Source organism: Oncorhynchus clarkii, chromosome 25, assembly GCF_045791955.1.
Source record: "Oncorhynchus clarkii lewisi isolate Uvic-CL-2024 chromosome 25, UVic_Ocla_1.0, whole genome shotgun sequence".
NCBI lineage: Eukaryota > Metazoa > Chordata > Actinopteri > Salmoniformes > Salmonidae > Oncorhynchus > Oncorhynchus clarkii.
Window position 1 is genome coordinate 6,096,793 of NC_092171.1, and position 18,284 is coordinate 6,115,076.

The 18,284-nt window shown below is 43.8% G+C and overlaps 1 protein-coding gene across 1 annotated transcript in view; it reads right to left on the reverse strand.

The window, feature by feature from the left end:
* Positions 1-18,284, reverse strand: part of LOC139383674 (ArfGAP with SH3 domain, ankyrin repeat and PH domain 3) — a 51,557-nt gene that overhangs the window by 7,846 nt on the left and 25,427 nt on the right. The window contains exons 6-19 of the mRNA XM_071128208.1: positions 15,789-15,912; positions 14,406-14,491; positions 13,858-13,933; positions 11,500-11,586; positions 11,151-11,260; positions 10,291-10,360; positions 9,677-9,764; positions 9,050-9,098; positions 8,022-8,188; positions 7,496-7,629; positions 7,140-7,231; positions 6,849-7,035; positions 5,976-6,061; positions 5,386-5,501 (exon numbers count right to left, since the gene is read on the reverse strand). Coding sequence (XP_070984309.1) covers positions 5,386-5,501; positions 5,976-6,061; positions 6,849-7,035; positions 7,140-7,231; positions 7,496-7,629; positions 8,022-8,188; positions 9,050-9,098; positions 9,677-9,764; positions 10,291-10,360; positions 11,151-11,260; positions 11,500-11,586; positions 13,858-13,933; positions 14,406-14,491; positions 15,789-15,912 — 1,472 coding nt within the window. The remainder of the gene's footprint in view (positions 1-5,385; positions 5,502-5,975; positions 6,062-6,848; positions 7,036-7,139; positions 7,232-7,495; positions 7,630-8,021; positions 8,189-9,049; positions 9,099-9,676; positions 9,765-10,290; positions 10,361-11,150; positions 11,261-11,499; positions 11,587-13,857; positions 13,934-14,405; positions 14,492-15,788; positions 15,913-18,284) is intronic.

An 18,284-nucleotide genomic window follows, 5' to 3' on the forward strand; every position in this document is an offset into this window, starting at 1 on the left:
TTTCAACTGTACCGGCATGTATGGCGTTGTGTGGGCAAGTGGTTTGCTGATGTCAATGCATGCCCCATGGAGGCGGGGTATGGTTAGGGTATGGGCAGGCATACGCTACGGACAACAAACACAATTGCATTTTAAATCGATCGCAATTTGAATGCATGGAGGTACCGTGACGAGATCCTGAGGCCCATTGTCATGTCAATCATCAGCCGGCATCACCACGTTTCAGCATGACAATGCACAGCCCCATGTCGCAAGGATCTGTACACAATTCCCGGAAGCTGAAAATGTTGCAGTTCCCGCAAATATCCAGGAACTTTGTACAGCCATTGGGGAGGAGTGGGACAACATTCCACAGGCCACAATCAACAGCCTGATCAACTCTGTGAAGGAGATGTGTCACGCTGCATGAGGCAAATGGTCACACCAGAAACAGACTGATTTTCTGATTCATAAATCATGTGAAATTATGATGATATTTTTTGTCCACAAATAGCCACAAATGGTAGTAACAGTCTTGTCCGTGCGGGAGTTGCAACGATGAAACTCGGGAGAAGTGAAGGTCGAGAGCTTGTGTCCTCCGAAACACGACCCCGCCAAGCCGCACTGCTTCTTGACACTATGATTGCTTAACCCAGAAGCCAGCCGTACCAATGTGTCAGAGGAAACGCAGTACACCTGACGACCATGTCAGCGTGCATGAGCCACAGGAGTCGCTAGAGCGCGATGGGACAAGGACATCCCCGGGCCGGCCAAACCCTCCCCTAACCCGTATGACGCTGGGCCAATTGTGCACCGCCTCATGGGTCTCCCGGTCGCGGCCGACTGCGACACAGCCTGGTATCGAACCAGGATCTGTAGTGACGGAGCTAGCATTGGATTGCAATGCCTTAGACCGCTGCATCACTCAAGAGGATTCATTTATTTATTTCAATTGACTGATATGAACTGTAAGTCAGTAAAATCTTCAACAACAAAAACATCAAGCACTATGATGAAATTGGCTCTCATGAGGACCGCCACAGGAAAGGAAGACCCCAGACTTACCTCTGCTGCAGATGATAAGTTCATTCGAGTTACCAGCCTCAGAAATCATCAATTAACTGCCCCTCGGACTGTTACTTGAACTCTGAGGAGCAGGCACATCAATTGTTCAGAGGAGACTGCGTGAATCAGGCCTTCATGGTCAAATTACTGCAAAGAAACCAATAAGAGACTTGCTTGGGCCAAGAAACACGAGCAATAGACATTAGACTGGTGGGAATCTGTTCTTTGGTCTGATGAGTCTCAATGTGAGATTTTTGGTTCCAACCGCCGTGTCTTTGTGAGAAGCAGAGTAGGTGAACGGATGATCTCTGCATGTGGTTCCCACCGTGAAGCATAGAGATGGTGCTTTGCTGGTGACACTGTCCGTGATTCATTTAGAATTCAAGGAACACTTAAAGACACAGCATGGCTACCAAAGCATTCTGCAGCGATAGGACATCCCATCTGGTTTGCGCTTAGTGGGACTATCATTTGTTTTTCAACAGGACAAATGACCCAACACACCTCCAGGCTGTTTAAGGGCTATTTGACCAAGAAGGAGAGAGAGTGCTGCATCAGATGACCTGGCCTCCACATATCACCCAACCTCAACCCAATTGAGTGGTTTGGGATGAGTTAGACCGCAGAGTGAAGGAAAAGCAGCCAACAAGTACTCAACATGTGCGAACTCATTCAAGACTGTTGTAAAAATGTTCCAGGTGAAGCTGGTTGAGAGAATGTCAGGAGTGTGCAAAGCTGTCATCAAGGCAAAGGTTACTACATGATTCCATGTGTTATTTCATAGTTTTGTTGTCTTCCCTATGATTCTACAATCACTTGCGCTGTCAAGTGAGGGACTTTATATATACACACACACACACACACACACACACACACACACAGGTGTGTGCCTTTCCAAATGATGTCCAAATCAATTGAATATACCACAGGTGAACTCCAATCAAGGATGATAAATGGAAACAGGATGCAGGAGCTCAATTTTGAGTCTCATAGCAAATGGTCTGCTGAATACTTATGTCAATAAGTTTAAAACACTTTTAAAACATTTGCAAACAAACATTTCTAGAAAACAGTTTCTGCTTCATCATTATGTGTGTGTGTAGATTGACGTGATTTTAGAATAAGGCTGTAACATAAAATGTGGAAAAAGTCAAGGGGTCTGAATACTTTCTGAATACACTGTTTTTATGAGCTAAAATAAACGCAACATGCAACAATTTCACACAGTGTTATGTGACTTGTTAAGCAAATTCTTACTCCTGAACTTATTTAGGTTTGCATACTTGACATTTCAGCTTTTCGTTTATAATTCATTTGTAAACAACAACAAAAACATCCACTTTGACAATGGGGTATTTTGTGTAGGCCAGTGACAAATACATACAGTTGAAGTCACAAGTTTACATACACCTCAGCCAAATACATTTAAAATCAAGTTTCACAATTCCTGACATTTAATCCTAGTAAAAATTCCCCGTTTTAGGTCAGTTAGGATCACCACTTTATTTTAAGAATGTGAAATGTCAGAATAATAGTAGAGAGAATGATTTATTTCAGCTTTTATTTCTTTCATCACAAACCCAGTGGGTCAGAAGTTTACTTACACTCAATTAGTATTTGGTAGCATTGCCTTTAAATTGTTTAACTTGGGTCAAACATTTCAGGTACCCTTCCACAAGCTTCCCACAATAAGTTGGGTGAATTTTGGCCCATTCCTCCTGACAGAGCTAGTGTAACTGAGTCAGGTTTGTAGGCCTCTTTGCTCGCACACGCTTTTCAGTTCTGCCCACAAAACTTTCTATAGGATTGAGGTCAGGACTTTGTGATGGCCACTCCAATACCTTGACATTGTTGTCCTTAAGCCATTTTGCCACAACTTTGGAAGTATGCTTGGGGTCATTGTTCATCTGGAAGACCCATTTGCGACCAAGCTTTAACTTCCTGACTGATGTCTTGAGATGTTGCTTCAATATATGCACATCATTTTCCACCCTCATGATGCCATCTATTTTGTGAAGTGCACCAGTCCCTCCTGCAGGTAAGCACCCCCACAACATGATACTGCCACCCCAGTGTTTCACAGTTGGGATGGTGTTCTTCGGCTTGCAAGCCTCCCCCTTTTTCATCCAAAAATAACAATGGTCATTATGGCCAAACAGTTCTATTTTTGTTTCATCAGACCACAGGACATTTCTCCAAAAAACATTATCTTTGTCCCCATGTGCAGTTGCAAACCATAGTCAGGCTTTTTTATGGCGGTTTTGGAGCAGTGGCTTCTTCCTTGCTGAGCGGCGTTTCAGGTTATGTCGATATTGGACTCGTTTTACTGTGGATATAGATACTTTTGTACCCATTTCCTCCAGCATCTTCACAAGGTCCTTTGCTGTTGTTCTGGGATTGATTTGCACTTTTCGCACCAAAGTACGTTCATCTCTAGGAGACCGAACGCATCTCCTTCCTGAGCGGTATGAAGGCTGCGTGGTCCCATGGTGTTTATACTTGCGTACTATTGTTTGTACAGATGAACATTGTACCTTCAGGCGTTTGGAAATTGCTCCCAAGGATGAACCAGACTTGTGGAGGTCTACAAGTTATTTTTCTCAGGTTTTGGCTGATTTCTTTTGATTTTCCCACGATGTCAAGCAAAGAGGCACTGAGTTTGAAGGTACACCTCCAATTGACTCAAATGTCATCAATTAGCCTATCAGAAGCTTCTAAAGCCATGAAATCATATTCTGGAATTTTCCAAGCTATTTAAAGGCACAGTCAACGTAGTGTACGTAAAGTTCTGACCCACTGGAATTGTGATACAGTGAATGATACGTGAAATAATCTGTCTAAACAATTGTTGGAAAGATTACTTGTGTCGTGCACAAAGTAGATGTCCTAACCGACTTGCCAGAACTAGAGTTTGTTAACAAGAAATTTGTGGAGTGGTTGAAAAACAGGTTTTAATGACTCCAACCTAAGTGTATGTAAACTTCTGACTTCAACTGTGTATGTGTGTGTGTGTGTGTGTGTGTAATATATATATTTGCAAGTTGCATAGACTTGATTTTTTATTAACTACCTTTTCTGTACCCCACACATACAGATAATAGTAAGGTCCCTCAGTCGAGCAGTGAACTTCAAACACAGATTCAACAAAGACCAGGGAGGTTTTCCAATGCCTGACAAAGAAGGGCACCTATTGGGTAAAAATTCTAAAACAGACATTGAATATCCTTTTGAGCATGGTGAAGTTATTAACAACACATTGGATGTAACAATACACCCAGTCACTACAAAGATACAGGTGTCCTTCCTAACTCAGTTGCCGGAGAGGAAGGAAACCGCTCAGGGATTTCACCATGAGGCCAATGGTGACTTTAAAACAGTTAGAGTTTAATGGCTGTGAAAGCAGAAAACTGAGGATGGCTCAACAACATTGTAGTTACTCCACAATACTAACCTAATTGACAGGGTGAAAAGGAAGCATGTACAGAATAAAAATATTATAAAACATGGATCCTGTTTGCAACAAGCCACTAAAGTAATACTGTAAAAAATATGGCAAAGCAATTCACTTTTTGACCTGAATACAGAGTGTTGTATTGGATTTGCCCCAAACACACATTACTGAATACCACTCTCCATGTTTTCAAGCATATTGGTGGCTGCATCATGTTATGGGTCTGCTTGTAATCATTAAGGACTGGGGAGTTCTTCAGGAGAAAAAATATCTACAGTATGGCAAAAATCCTTGAGGAAAACCTGGTTCAGTCTGCTTTCCACCAGACACCGGGAGATTAATTCACCTTTCAGCAGGACAATAACCTAAAACACAAGGCCAAATTTACACTGGAGTTGCGTAGCGAGAAGACATTGAATCTTCCTGAGAGGCAGTTACAGTTTTGACTGAAATCTGCTTGAAAATCTATGGAAAGACCTGAAAATGGTTGTCTGGCAATGATCAACAACCAATTTGAAGAATTTTGAAATTAACAAAAAAACAAAAATGGGCAAATGTTGCACAATACAGGTGTTGAAAGCTCATCGAGGCTTACCCAGAAAGACGCGCAGCTGTAATCACTGCCAAAGGTGCCTACAAAGTATTGACTCAGGGATGTGAATACTTATGTAAATGAGAGAAAATGTGCAAACATTTATTTAAACATGTTTTCACTGTCATTATGGGGGTATTGTGTGTAGTTGAGTGAGAAAAAAATTATATTGAATCAATTTTGAATTTAGGCTATAACACAACAAAATGTGGAATAGGTCAAGGGGTATGAATACTTTGAAGGAACCGACAGTGTGTGTGTGTGTGTGTGCGTGTGCGCGTGTGTGTGTACCAGGTACCTGTGTGGAGGACAGCCTTTCCTTTGAGGAGTAGTTTGAGGCACTCTGTTTTGTGGTGCTGGGCGCTGTAATGTAGAGCAGTGTTCCCCTCTCGAGTCTTCTTCTCTAGACAGACACTGTTGTGCGGGGATAGTTGGAGTCAATGACATGCATGTAGGCCTATGGCTTTGGTGGCTGGTGTAGGTAAGACACTACTAATGGTCAGTGCTGGTGACTAGGGGTTTGCAACATTTTTCAAGACATTTCCAGGTTTTCTAGAAATCCTGGTTGTAAAAATCTCAGTAGGCAGGCGGGAATAAGCAGGAAATCCAGAATCCGCCAACCAGGTTCTGTTCAGGAGGGTGCAATGTTACAGAATATTCAGGTAGAAATGTGACCAGATCTGCTCTATATCTGAATTTCTATCTGCAACGTTCTAAACATTTCACCGTACTGAACACAACCCTGGGTTGTTTCTGAGCAAGTTATTAGCCCCCCCCCGGGTTGGAGCTGTGGTACGGACAGGTTCCCTTGAGGGGGAGGAAACGGAGACTGCTACGCTTAGCACACTGACGACAGTTCCCTATATATTGAGAGCCCTGGGAGCTCACCTGTTCTGAATGAGGAAGTCCACCAGGGCTAGAGAACTCCTGTCCTCCAGCCTGACAGCCAAGTGAAGAGCGGTCTCTCTCAGGTCCTAGAAGAGACAAACTCATTAGGCAACGTACACCCACTGTTGTGCTCCGCTCAGCACTCTGAACCAAAAAAAAAGCAGAAATAATAAATTAGACCCTGCCAACACACACACACAATGTGTGGATGTCAGTGCTACTTGCACACCTTTTGCTGAGTGGAAAACAGCAGACGGGCAAATTTGATTAAAGAAAGGAGAGGGAACATAACATTTTAACAAGAGAAGAGAGGAGATGACAGGATGAAGGGGTGAAAAAGAATCTGAGAGCGATAGATTGATTGCAGAGAGAGAGAGAAGGGAGCGGGAGACCAACTATCCACTCAAGATGCTTCATACAAAAACAGAGATATTTACGACAAAAACATAGGGACATTAATGTCATTACGTGTAGAATAATTGGGAGTCTATTTTGGGACATTGGATCCACAGCAGTCTTCTGAGAAAACCAGCCAGCCATAGAATACCGGAAGAGTCAACTGGATGAATCAAGCCCATAGAGGAATGTTGTTAAATGGAGCCTTCCAGCGTAAGCTAGTTGTTTAAATCATATGGGGGGGGGGGGAGAGAGACCAGCTGCCTTTTGAATTATTTCACAGCTCTTTACATTAGAAACAGCATCCGAACGATGCCCCGCAGGGCACACACTTCAAAGCATCCACTAGGAAGTAATCTTCAGAACTTCGTACTTGATCCTACATGTTACATGCAGTGTTTATGTTTATACTCTGCGTGTCTACCCGTCTGTCCAACTTCCTATCCTCCTACCTGTCTGCGTCTCCTATAACAGTACCTGTCCTTCAGGCTGTGCTAACGGTTTGGCCAGGTCCTCTCCCATGGCGTATAACTGCAGCAGGGCGGTGAGGTCCCGGCTCCTCACGGCATCATACACACGCCACGGCTCACTCTCCTCCCTGTCCCTGCGCAGCACGTAGCGCCGCTCGGCATACTTAGCCACAATGTACTCCTTCCTGGCATTCCTAGTTTCACCACGACACACACACACACAACCATAGGTATTGAGAAACTGGCAAACTCGCCAATGAGAACATGACTGCAGCACAAGGCCTTATAATGAACTCACATGTCACTCTGGGGTAGAGGTTTGATGGAATCATTGGGAAGACTGGCCTCCATGATGTCATTGAACCGTGTGTTGCCTATACTGACCGCCAGCTGTGGACAGAGACAGAAGCAGACAGACCCGAGAAGGGAGGAGTTAGAGGTATGCATACGTGTCATTTATACACATGACAGGTTCAGAGGGTCAACGAACCAGCTAACGAACCTGGGTTGTCGTCACAACTTAAGACTGTGTTAGCCGGCTGAGCTTAGATGATATCTCTAGAGGTCACAGACAACTACCTCCACGACAGAAGCGCTCGTAGAAGTCTAGAACTCGTGTGTGTGTGTGTGTGTGTGTGTGTGTGTGTGTGTTACCAGTAGTTCTGAGGTGCTTAGCATGTCCAGTGTGAGGGACTGGATCCTGGAGTAATGGACTCCCAACTCCCTGTGGATCCCAGAACACTCTATGCACGTCAGGATGCCCAGGTTAGTGGAGAGCCAGGTAGGATCTGTTAACACGAGGAATGGAGTCCGTGCATTAAAATACTGGGATTGTCATGTTGTTACTCAATGCACACAGAAACTGTGATGCTACGAGCAAAACTGTGTTTCAAATGGCCCCCAAATTTAGTAAAGCTTCATATTTTTGTCAGGGACGGCAAAGGCATTAGCGTGAACAAATTTGTCTCTGTATTAAAAGTAGGAGAAGATCATATACAGTGGACTGTATACTATTTAGGGCCAGGAGGTTTTCCTGATCATGAGACCTGACTAGAAAATAACTATTGGCCCTTGGTATAGTCTCTAATTGGACCCAAAACCTCTGGCACTACACCCTCTTTTTTTAAGTCTCTCTCTGGCCATGGCCTCTATCCTGGCCTTTCTTCCCCTCCAGTCTCACCGTGGGCTCCACAGTCTGCGCAGGCCTCGTTGCCGGGCATGCGTCTGAGTTCGGTGATGACGGCCCTGGCCAGCTCTTGCAGCCCGGAGTCCGGGAACTGCAGCTGGTCGCCGCCCAACGCCGTGTTCAGGGCTTCCTCCTTACTGTTCTGCAGCACTGACACCCAACTGTAGGGGGAGAGGGAAAGACCGACACACACAAGGATGCACAGAGACACGCACAGACAGAGGGAGACAGACGGAAGGGCTTAAACAATGCAATGTAGGTTTACACAATATGTATTGTCGTACAAGTTGTTATTTTTCATTTTTAATGGAACTACATCTACATTTTAAATGTTTATTTTATGGAAGTACTTTAACGTAACCAAATGCACTTCAAAATCACCCACCTGCCCACATCAGCTGTGGGTCTAAACACAAGTATAGAATTATACTGTGCCACCGCTATAAGCTTGGCACGTTTACACCGCAGTAAACCTCATTCGGGGCTCTTCTTTCTCACCCCCCCCCTCCTCCTCCTCCTCCTTTTTGTTGCTTTCGTTTTAGCCAACCCTCCCTCCCTCCAGATGAAAGGCAGAATCTGAAGCCCACACAGAGGAGTGGAGAGAAACCCCCCTACTCGGCTCTGCGGGCTCCAGAGAGAGGTCCCCACCCCAAACCAGCTGGGCTCCCTCTTTCTTCATCCTTCTCTTTTTAAATCGCTCTCCGACAGCCCTATTCTCTCAATACATTGCCCCTCCCTCTCACTTGGAGTCTCTGTGTCTCAAATTACACTCGCTCTTTCTGAAGGTTTCGGTCATCCTCTTTCTGTAACTTCACTATTGCGTTTCTTTCCCCCTCTCAATTTAACTCTTTCAACTTTCTGAAAGAAACATTGTATCCGTTTCTCTCAATGTCCCTTTAATGTAACTGTATCCCCTCTACGTTGTATCCGTCTCTCTCTGATGGAACAAGTCCTGACTGGCACCTCAGTGTATTTGGAACAATGCCCGTCTAGAATATGAGGGACTCCAGTGCTGTGCTTACATCATGCATTCCTGCTCGTCCTCGGCTTGGAAATGGTAGGTCCGATTGTCTGGAGAGGAGAGGCAGAAGAAAGATGGGTGTGAATGTAGAGGGAGAGGAGAGATGAAAGGAGAGCTAGAGAGCTAGAGAGAGAGAGAGAGAGAGAGAAGGAGGCTACATACCAAGGGATATATTACAGTGGGAAAACCTGATCCACACACACACACACACACACACACAGCGAGAGAAACCATGGAGGGAGACCCGCCTCTCTGCACCTGCTTTCCATTACATACACACAGGTTAAGACAAAGAAACGCATGCATATGGACATCTATATGCAATCACACACAGGCATATATGCACACGCACAAACTGCAACATTACAGATTAACCCCATTAGGCATTACTGCAATTCGTTCCAAGGTATAAAACATAACTGGTGATAAACATTTAACAAAAACAAAAAATTGGTTTAATGTCCATCCAGTTGCATGGAATTTGAAAAAATACAAATAAAAAGAGCAACTAAAGCAAAAATGGTTTTATTTTTTATTTTTATTTTTTTACACGTGTACAGCTCAGCCCATAGGTATGTGGACAGAGGTGAGGGGTCAGGGGTGAAAGGTCAGGGAAGGGTGAACCTACGTGTGACCAGGTCAAAGGTCCTCCTCTCCTCGGGGTTGGGACGCACCAGACAGGTCAGAAGGTTGAGCTTAGCCGGTGGTCGGTTTATCTGTGGAACCAACGACACTGGGGTCAATTTCTCACTCTGGGGTCAAACAGAACCGCACCAGCTCAGATATGGCATTTTTCACGTGATCTTTTCCAGCATGGTTCCAACACATACGGTACATGCAGGGCAGCCCACATACGGCTTGGCTTAACTCAGCTTGGCACTCCACTTAAAAATGCCATCGAGATAGAATTCCTGAGAGAAATCCACAAGAAAGGGGATGTGAAAAAGTCCAGAGAAGAGTCCTACTTGATATCAGACTGAAAATCTATTGAGGGGTACATTTCGAGGGCATTAGAAATCTGTTGACGGATTTAGAAAGTTACAGGTATTCCGGTATACACTAGTTGGAGAATTCATTTTGGCAGTGAGCTTTACTGTTTGGTTTATGGGGCACAGGAAATGAGACGGTGAGAGATGTTGGTTGCGTCCCCAAATGGTACCCTATATGGGGCCCTGGTCAAAAAGTAGTGCATCATATAGGGAATATGGTGCCATTTGAGACGTAGCCATTGTCAAGTCTCACCGTGCTGTGGGAGATGGTCAGACAGCCGTACTTGACTCCGCACTTCCTCTTCTGCCACACCTTCCTAATCCTGGAGGAGACGCAGAGAAGGAGCGAGGAGGAGGGAGAGAGCGAGAGACACAGACCACAGTCTTAGTCAGGCATAACTTACTGTATATCTGCCATCAAGCTCACTAGTCATTTGTTGGAATATAAGTTTGTTTCCCCAACTGATTCACCCCCCTCCATGTTATCACACTAATCTAATGCTCTGAGAACAGGGGAGAGAGGGGCTAAAATAGAGACATGGGCCTGCTTTTGGACTTCCAGACTTCCTTGCTCTCTCCCTCCTCTACCCCCCCCCCCCTTTTGGACTTCCAGACTTCCTTGCTCTCTCCCTCCTCTACCCCCCCCCCCCCCCCTTTTCTCTCTCTGCATGACATGGCTTAGCTAGAGGAGCTGGATCCACTCATCCAGCCAGGCCTCTCAGCCTAGATCCAAACCCCAGAATAATGGAAACCAGCTGAGGCTGACATGGCACGGTGGTTCCCAGCCTCTCCATCTCAATGTCGCTCCACCAAGCTACATACCCCTTATTAATGACAGCTTTGCACACTCTTGGCATCCTCTCAACCAGCTTCATCAGGTAGTCACCTGGAATGCATCTCAATTAACAAGTGTGCCTAAAAGTTAATTTGTGGAATTTCTTTCCTTCTTAATGCCAATCAGAAGATAGCCCTTTTTGGTAAAAGACCAAGTAAGATAGCAAAAATAAGCAAAAATAAGCAAAGAGAAAGGACAGTCCATTTCTTTAAGACATGGTATGTGGACTTGGAGCCTCGTGTTGTCAGTGTATTTATCCGTAACTTGACCAGACTCACCCGTCACTCCTCTTCTGTAGGAAGCCTGACTTCTCTGTGCCGTACTTCTTGTTGCCTTGAGGTTGGTGTATGCTGTATCCGTTACCCGAGTTCTTTCTGTTCAGGTATTCCTGTCACAAAACAGAGCGACTTAGTCCGAGAAAATAGTTTTAGAACAACATTAAAAGAAAGCTAGACTACTGTTTATTGAATGACACTGGAACAACAAATAGGTAGCACATTCCTATTGAACAAGCAGAGGTAGTCCCTCTCCGTTTCATTCCATTTTCTTCCGTTTGGTGCCTAATGAACATGGCCCAGCACAGAATGTGTCGAGGTGTTTGAGTTCTGTAGGGGTGTAAAACCATACTTCTTTTCCCTCCACCTGTAGCAGCAGCCTAAGGGAATCTCGTAGCTGAGAGAGCTGTCTCACTTCCTCATCCTGGTCCTGTCGCACCTACAGCACACAGAGGACAGAGCAGAGTGTTAGCTAAATACAATCTACTGTATCGAATACAAACACATTGATTTGGGTTTAGAGGAAGATTCTGCCGTTGATTGCAGCTTTGGACACAAAACCAACTTTTTCCCAGAAAATAGTGGCTGTGGGATGGGATGCTTTGTTGATATGGCCTCAAGCAATGGGTATGGACAGCTATAAACCCAAGTTTTGCATAACATTGCTAAATAAAGTGTAACGGAGCTAGAACACTCTTTGGTTTCTGGTGCCCCATCTTAGTCTGATCCCAGATGTATTTGTGCCGTCTTCCCCAACTTCTAGACCGCACAAACCACCAGACTAGCCTAGTACCACCCCTATCTGCCTGCCGCATTAATGAATCATGAAAAAGGCCAAACCAGTATATTTCCCTAATACTTCCTGGAACATGAGAAATAGCGAGCCTGAGCTTGGCCCCTTTCAGACCAAGCAGAACAAGAATAAAATCGCCGACACTCATTAAAGTCAAGTGTCCGTTACCAATACTGTGCCTGATGCCAGAGCGGGATTTTATGTAATCACAAAAACATAGTGGCCCTTTTGAGTACTCCAGATTATCACAGGTGTCTGTAATCTGGCCCTCTGTGTGAGTTTATCGCGTGTAAAATATATGACAATAAAATAAGAGATTTTAGTGAATACAATAAGGTAACTTAGTGAATACAATGTGTTTAATATGAGTGTTTCAGCAAGAAATATCCTTAATATTTACATACCAATTTATTTTACTATGTCAATATGTATTAGTTGTCAATGTTTTGGCATCAATGGTCAATGGTGGCAGTTGTGAAAAAAGCCAAAAGTTGGAAGAGTTGCAATATGTAACTTTTTGGGCGCCCTGACCAAATTCACTTAGAAAATGTGTGTTATAGATCTGTCATTATCATTGAAAGCAAGTCTAAGAAGCGGCAGATCTGTTCTACGTGCGCCATTTCTATGATTCCCGTTCTTAAGTTGTGTCGGTTTTGAACACCAGCTGAAAATACTATATTTCTGGTTATGGAAAATAGATTTCACAGCGGTTTGATGGTACAATGATTCTCTACAATATATTTGCTTGTTTTGTCAAACTGAAATTAGGCAAACTATTAATCATTTTAGCAACCAGGAAATGGCGGTGCGATTTCTGCATAGTGCATATTTAATTGAAAATAATGTAATTGTTAAATAGGTGCTTTCATTAATTAGGCCATTTTCTCTTGAACCATATGGTCTATCTACTAGACATGGAAATAAGAACACAGATAAATGAATACTATATGAATACCTTTTTAAAACGTTATTACTATATGAACACATTTTATTTTATTTTTTTAAAGTTATTAAAGTATAAATTACCAAAGTTACGATAGATTGCCATTGATTTACTGTTAATTATTAAAATAATTGAGGATTCCGGTAACTAGCAGCCTGTAGGTTGGGAAAGTCTGGGAGGAGAGAGGAGATCGAGGGTTGGTTGTTAAAGAGGAATTTGACTGTAGCTTACTCAACTGTTGTCTGTCCATGAGATTTACAGTTGTCTGCTAGCGATGTGTTCTGTTATTGTGTCTGGGCTTCCATAGGCAGTTGGAAGTCTGTGGGGGGTTGTTTGTGAATGTGCTTGCGTGAGCGTCAGACAGCCTGCTAGACACACACTGAGATTATCACTAAAACCTACCTTCCACTAAATCAGTGGTTAGATGCAGTTCCATGGCTATGACTAAGTTTTAAATATTTCAAACTTCCGACAGCTTAACTGCCAAAACAACCACCTGTACAAGCAGTAGTATAATGGTAGTCACCATAGAAATGTAATCTAGATTATATTTCTAAGGTAGTCACATGGTAGAGAAGACATGGTTCTCGTATCATAGTTCCAGAACACTATTTACTAAACTTAGCTTCAGAAAGCAGGTCAGCAGTTAGAATAGAATCTGACCTTTGACCCAGACAGTAAATCTGTGGTGACTGACTTACATTCTAGATAAGATGGCACATTCAAAACAAAAGGTGAGGGAATAGAAACAGAATTACTAGTCAACATACTGGGAAATGTGTCAGTAGTTATTTTTTTCAATGACTGGCCCTCGACAGGCTTGTGGACATTCCAGTTAAATCCTCTCTTGTGGATGGAGAGACTGACTGAAGTAGACAAAAAAGGTAGTAACATTCCACTTAAATCCTCTCATACAGGAAGGCGAAACTGACTGACAAACAGATCGACAGACAAGTAGACAAAACACAAATTACCGTGTGGACAGATGACGCCAGCTTCTCCACAAAAGGACTAAGGTTCTCGGCAGCTTTCAAGCCGTCCTGGAAGAAACTGAGACAACGCCTTAACACTCAGGTACATGATCCCAAACACGCACGCAGGTTATAAAGAGCTCCCTAGCATACCCGAGTCGAACAAACACTACATTTGCAACAAATAGTTAGGTACCGTGGCAACAGCTCGTAAAAGGAAGACAAAAACTGAACAGCCACAACATTTTACACCAGAAGCCACAGTAACATTCCTGACGTAAAACCCTTTGCGGTGGTGCTACTCTCTCTGTGTAGAAGCTGGGAAACTCAACAGTAGGATGCATATAAAAGCCATATGCTTTACCATAAGTCACTTTGATACTTCCATGCCAAACTGGCTCTGATATTTTCGTTTACACATTTTATCCTCTCAAGCACAGTTCCACTAATTATATAATAGACTATAACCGGGGCAAAATGCAGTCCAGCTCAACTTGGTTTGGCTCAAAAGTGTGAAAAGGGCATGAATGCAGCATAGAAGGAGAACTTACTTGAGCTGGGCCTGGAAGTACTTGATGAGACTCTGGAGCAGGTCTGGACCCTGGCGCACCTTCAGTTCCTGGATCTTTAGCAAATACTGGACAAACCAGAGGATGTAGCGTTGGTAACCATGGTTACAGAGCTTAGGTTTCGGTTCAGAAACCGTCAGTGGTTATAGACCACAATTAAGTTGTGCGTCATTTCACAGATTCAAATCAGTCATTCTTAAATCCTGGTTTAGTGTACATTTGAATAGGGCCTGGAGTTTTTCCTGACCCGTTGTGACCTGACTAGGAAAAGGTCCTGGCCTTCATTGTCACGTCATGGTCAGCAAAAATGCTGGACCTTAATATAAATAAGTATTTTGTCGAAGACGGTATGGTTTTCAGGACTTAGCCCGAACATGAAATAACAGAACCATTTCAGGGCGTGTTTTTTTCCCTGATCCATTTTAACTGTTTGAAGTCTGTTGCTTTAAAAAATAAAAAAAAATTAAAAAAAGGTCGGAAAAAGCCTTTGGAGCCAGCTGTAGGAACTCGCTGCTGCTTGTGGAAGGAATGACTTCAGTCTGCTTCGCCTCTGCTCCATAAAGACTTGTTTAAAGCCATCTGTCTGCGGCTGTGCTGGATCATGTTCATTAGGCAACAAACGAAAAAAAAAGACAAACAGCGACGTACAACCTCGATTTATCCTATAAGAAATATTTTTCTGTTGCGTGCCCTGATGAATAGGACCCAGGCGAGAGCCTTGGAGGAAGGGGAATAATTCCCCTCTTCTTCTCTCCTCCATCCATCCCAGCAGCTGACCTGACAAGAGTGTGCAACAAATTTCCCTACGCTCGTAAAGTGTAACTGTGAGCTACAACCTTAACTGAGCTTAGCTTTGGAGTCCGATTCCAATGGTACTGATTCCAATCTGTGCTCCCTATTTTACATGGTTTGCCACCCCCACCTTGATCCAAGCTGTGCTGTTCGGGGGAGAATTTGTCTTTATGCACAGATCTAGGGCCCTAATCAACTAAAAATAAGTCATTTTCACCATGATAAAACTGATTCTGATACAAATGCAAAAAAGTTATCTGGTGAGTGTTTTGCATTGGTCTGTGTCAGGTATTGTGAAAGTCCGTTAGGTGCGCGCCTGTAATTGCTATTTGAAGTGGACAAAATAGCATTTTATTAAATTATTTCAAAAGCCATGGTTTATCCTTGTAGGTAACAGCGTCACAAGGATAAAATGTATAGAAAAGCTTTTTTAAATGGGCCTACAAAAAAAATGCACACACAAACACACAAGTAATCGAGTACTAAGGTCCGTTCGGCTATCTGATTAGCCGTGCCCATCCCTAGTGTGTGTGTGTGTGTGTTTCCTGTCTAGTCTCAGCTCCAAGCCCCCACCTCACACATCTGCAGCTGGAAGGTCCTCCTCTCTCGCTCCATGTCCTCCGTCACGTTGTGTCCCTCAGTCTTGGTCAGGCCCAGCTGCCGACTCTTCTCCCTCCTCTCCTTCTCCAGTTTCCCACTGAGAGAGAGAGAGAGAGAGAGAGAGAGAGAGAGAGAGAGAGAGAGAGAGAGAGTTTGAGAGACATGTATGGATACCCTTAATGAAAACAAAATAGCGTTAGAAAATGCAGCAGGGCAGACAAAACAGCTGCTGAGGAGACCAGAGACAGCGCATGAGAAAGTGTGTGCGTGTTTGTGAGAGAATTAAAGAAATATGGGGTGGATTTACATGATACGGTCAGCAGGTATTTATGGTCCTAATCTTTGCCCTTTTACACATCCTATTTCTGTAACACACTCCCTTTTTTTGTGGAGGTGAAGCCCCCTTCACATATTTTTAGCCAACATGCAATTTTAGACCAATGCTGTAATGTCTGAGCTCAAATGTAGATTGGAAAGTGCCATGCCTCAGCAATTGAACATTATTGGATGTGTATAAATACCACTCACACAAGTTTAGACACACCTATTCATTCCAGGGTTTCTTTATTTTTACTATTTTCCACATTGTAGAATAATAGTGAAGACATCAACTATGAAATAACACATGGAATCATGTAGAAACCAAAAAACTTAAACAAATCCAAATATATTTTATATTCTTCAAAGTAGCCACCCTTTGCCTTAGCTTTGCACACTCTTGGTGTGCCTTGTTAAAAGTTACTTTGTGGAATTTTTCTTTCTTTCTTAATACTTTTGAGCCAATCAGTTGTGTTGTGACAAGGTAGGAGTGGTAGACAGAAGATTATTTGGTAAAAAGACCAAGTCCGAATTATGTCAAGAACAGCTCAAATGAGCAAAGAGAAGTCCATCATTACTTTAGGACATGACGGTCAGTCAATATGGAAAATTTAAAGAACTTTTTAAAAGTTTCTTCAAGTGAAGTCGCAAAAACCATCAAGTGTTATGATGAAACTGGCTCTCATGAGGACCGCCACAGGAAAGGAAGACCCAGAGTTACCTCTGCTGCAGAGGATAAGTTAATTAGAGTTACCAGGCTCAGAAATTGCAGCCCAAATAAATGCTTCACAGAGGTCAAGTAACAGACACATCTCAACATCAACTGTTCAGAGGAGACTCAGGCCTTCATGGCCAAATTGCAAAGGAACCACTACTAAAAGGACACCGATAAGACGAAGAGACTTGCTTGGGCCAAGAAACACGAGCAATGGACATTAGACTGGTGGAAATCTGTCCTTTGGTCTGATGAGTGCAAATTTGAGATTTCTGTTTCCAACCGCCATGTCTTTGTGAGACGCAGAGTAGGTGAACGGATGGTCTCCGCATGTGTGGTTCCCACTGTGAAAAATAGAAGTGGTGTTACTGTGTGGGGGTGCTTTGTTGGCGACCCTGATTTATTTAGAATTCAAGGCACACTTAACCAGCATGGCTACCACAGCATTCTGCAGCGATACACCATCCCATCTGGGTTTTGCTTAGTGGGACTATCATTTGTTTTTCAACAGGACAATGACCCAACACACCTTCAGGCTGTGTTAGGGCTATCTGACCAAGAAGGAGAGTGATGGAGTGCTGCATCAGACGACCTGGCCTCCACAATCATCCAACCTCAACCCAATTGAGATGGTTTGGGATGAGTTGGACCGCAGAGTGAAGGAAAAGCAGCCAACAATTGTGCAGCGCCTCCCGGGTGGCGCAGTGGTCTAAGGCACTGCATTGTGCCACCAGAGATTCTGGGTTTGAGCCCAGGCTTTGTCGCAGCCGGCCACGACCGGGATGCCCATGGGGTTGCGCACAATTGGCCCAGGGTCGTCCGGGTTAGGGAGTGTTTGGCCGGCAGGGATATCCTTGTCTCATCGCGTACTAGCGACTCCTGTGTCGGGCCGGGCACAGTACACACTGACCAGGTCGGCAGGTGTACGGTGTTTCCTCCGACACATTGGTGCGACTGGCTTCCGGGTTGGATGTGCATTGTGTCAAGAAGCTGTTGTGTTGTGTTTCGGAGGACTCTCCCGAGTCTATGCGGGAGTTGCAGTGATGAGACAAGACTGGAACTACTACCAATTGGATACCACGAAATTGGGGAGAAAAAAGGGTTTAAAAAAAACAAACTTTAAAAAGTGCTCAGCATATGGGGGAACTCCTTCAAGACTGTTGGGAAAGCATTCCTCATGAAGCTTGGTTGAGAGAATGCCAAGATTGTGCAAAGCTGGCATCTAGCAATGGGTGGCTACTGAAGAATCTAAAATATGTTGATTTGTTTAACACTTTTTGGTTACTACATGATTCCATGTTTTATTTCAGTTTTGATGTCTTCACTATTATTCTACAATAACACAAATAAAGGAAAACCCTTGAATGAGTAGGTGTGTCCAAACCTCTGACTGGTACTGCATATAACCTTCTGAGAGATGGACCATAAAAATAATA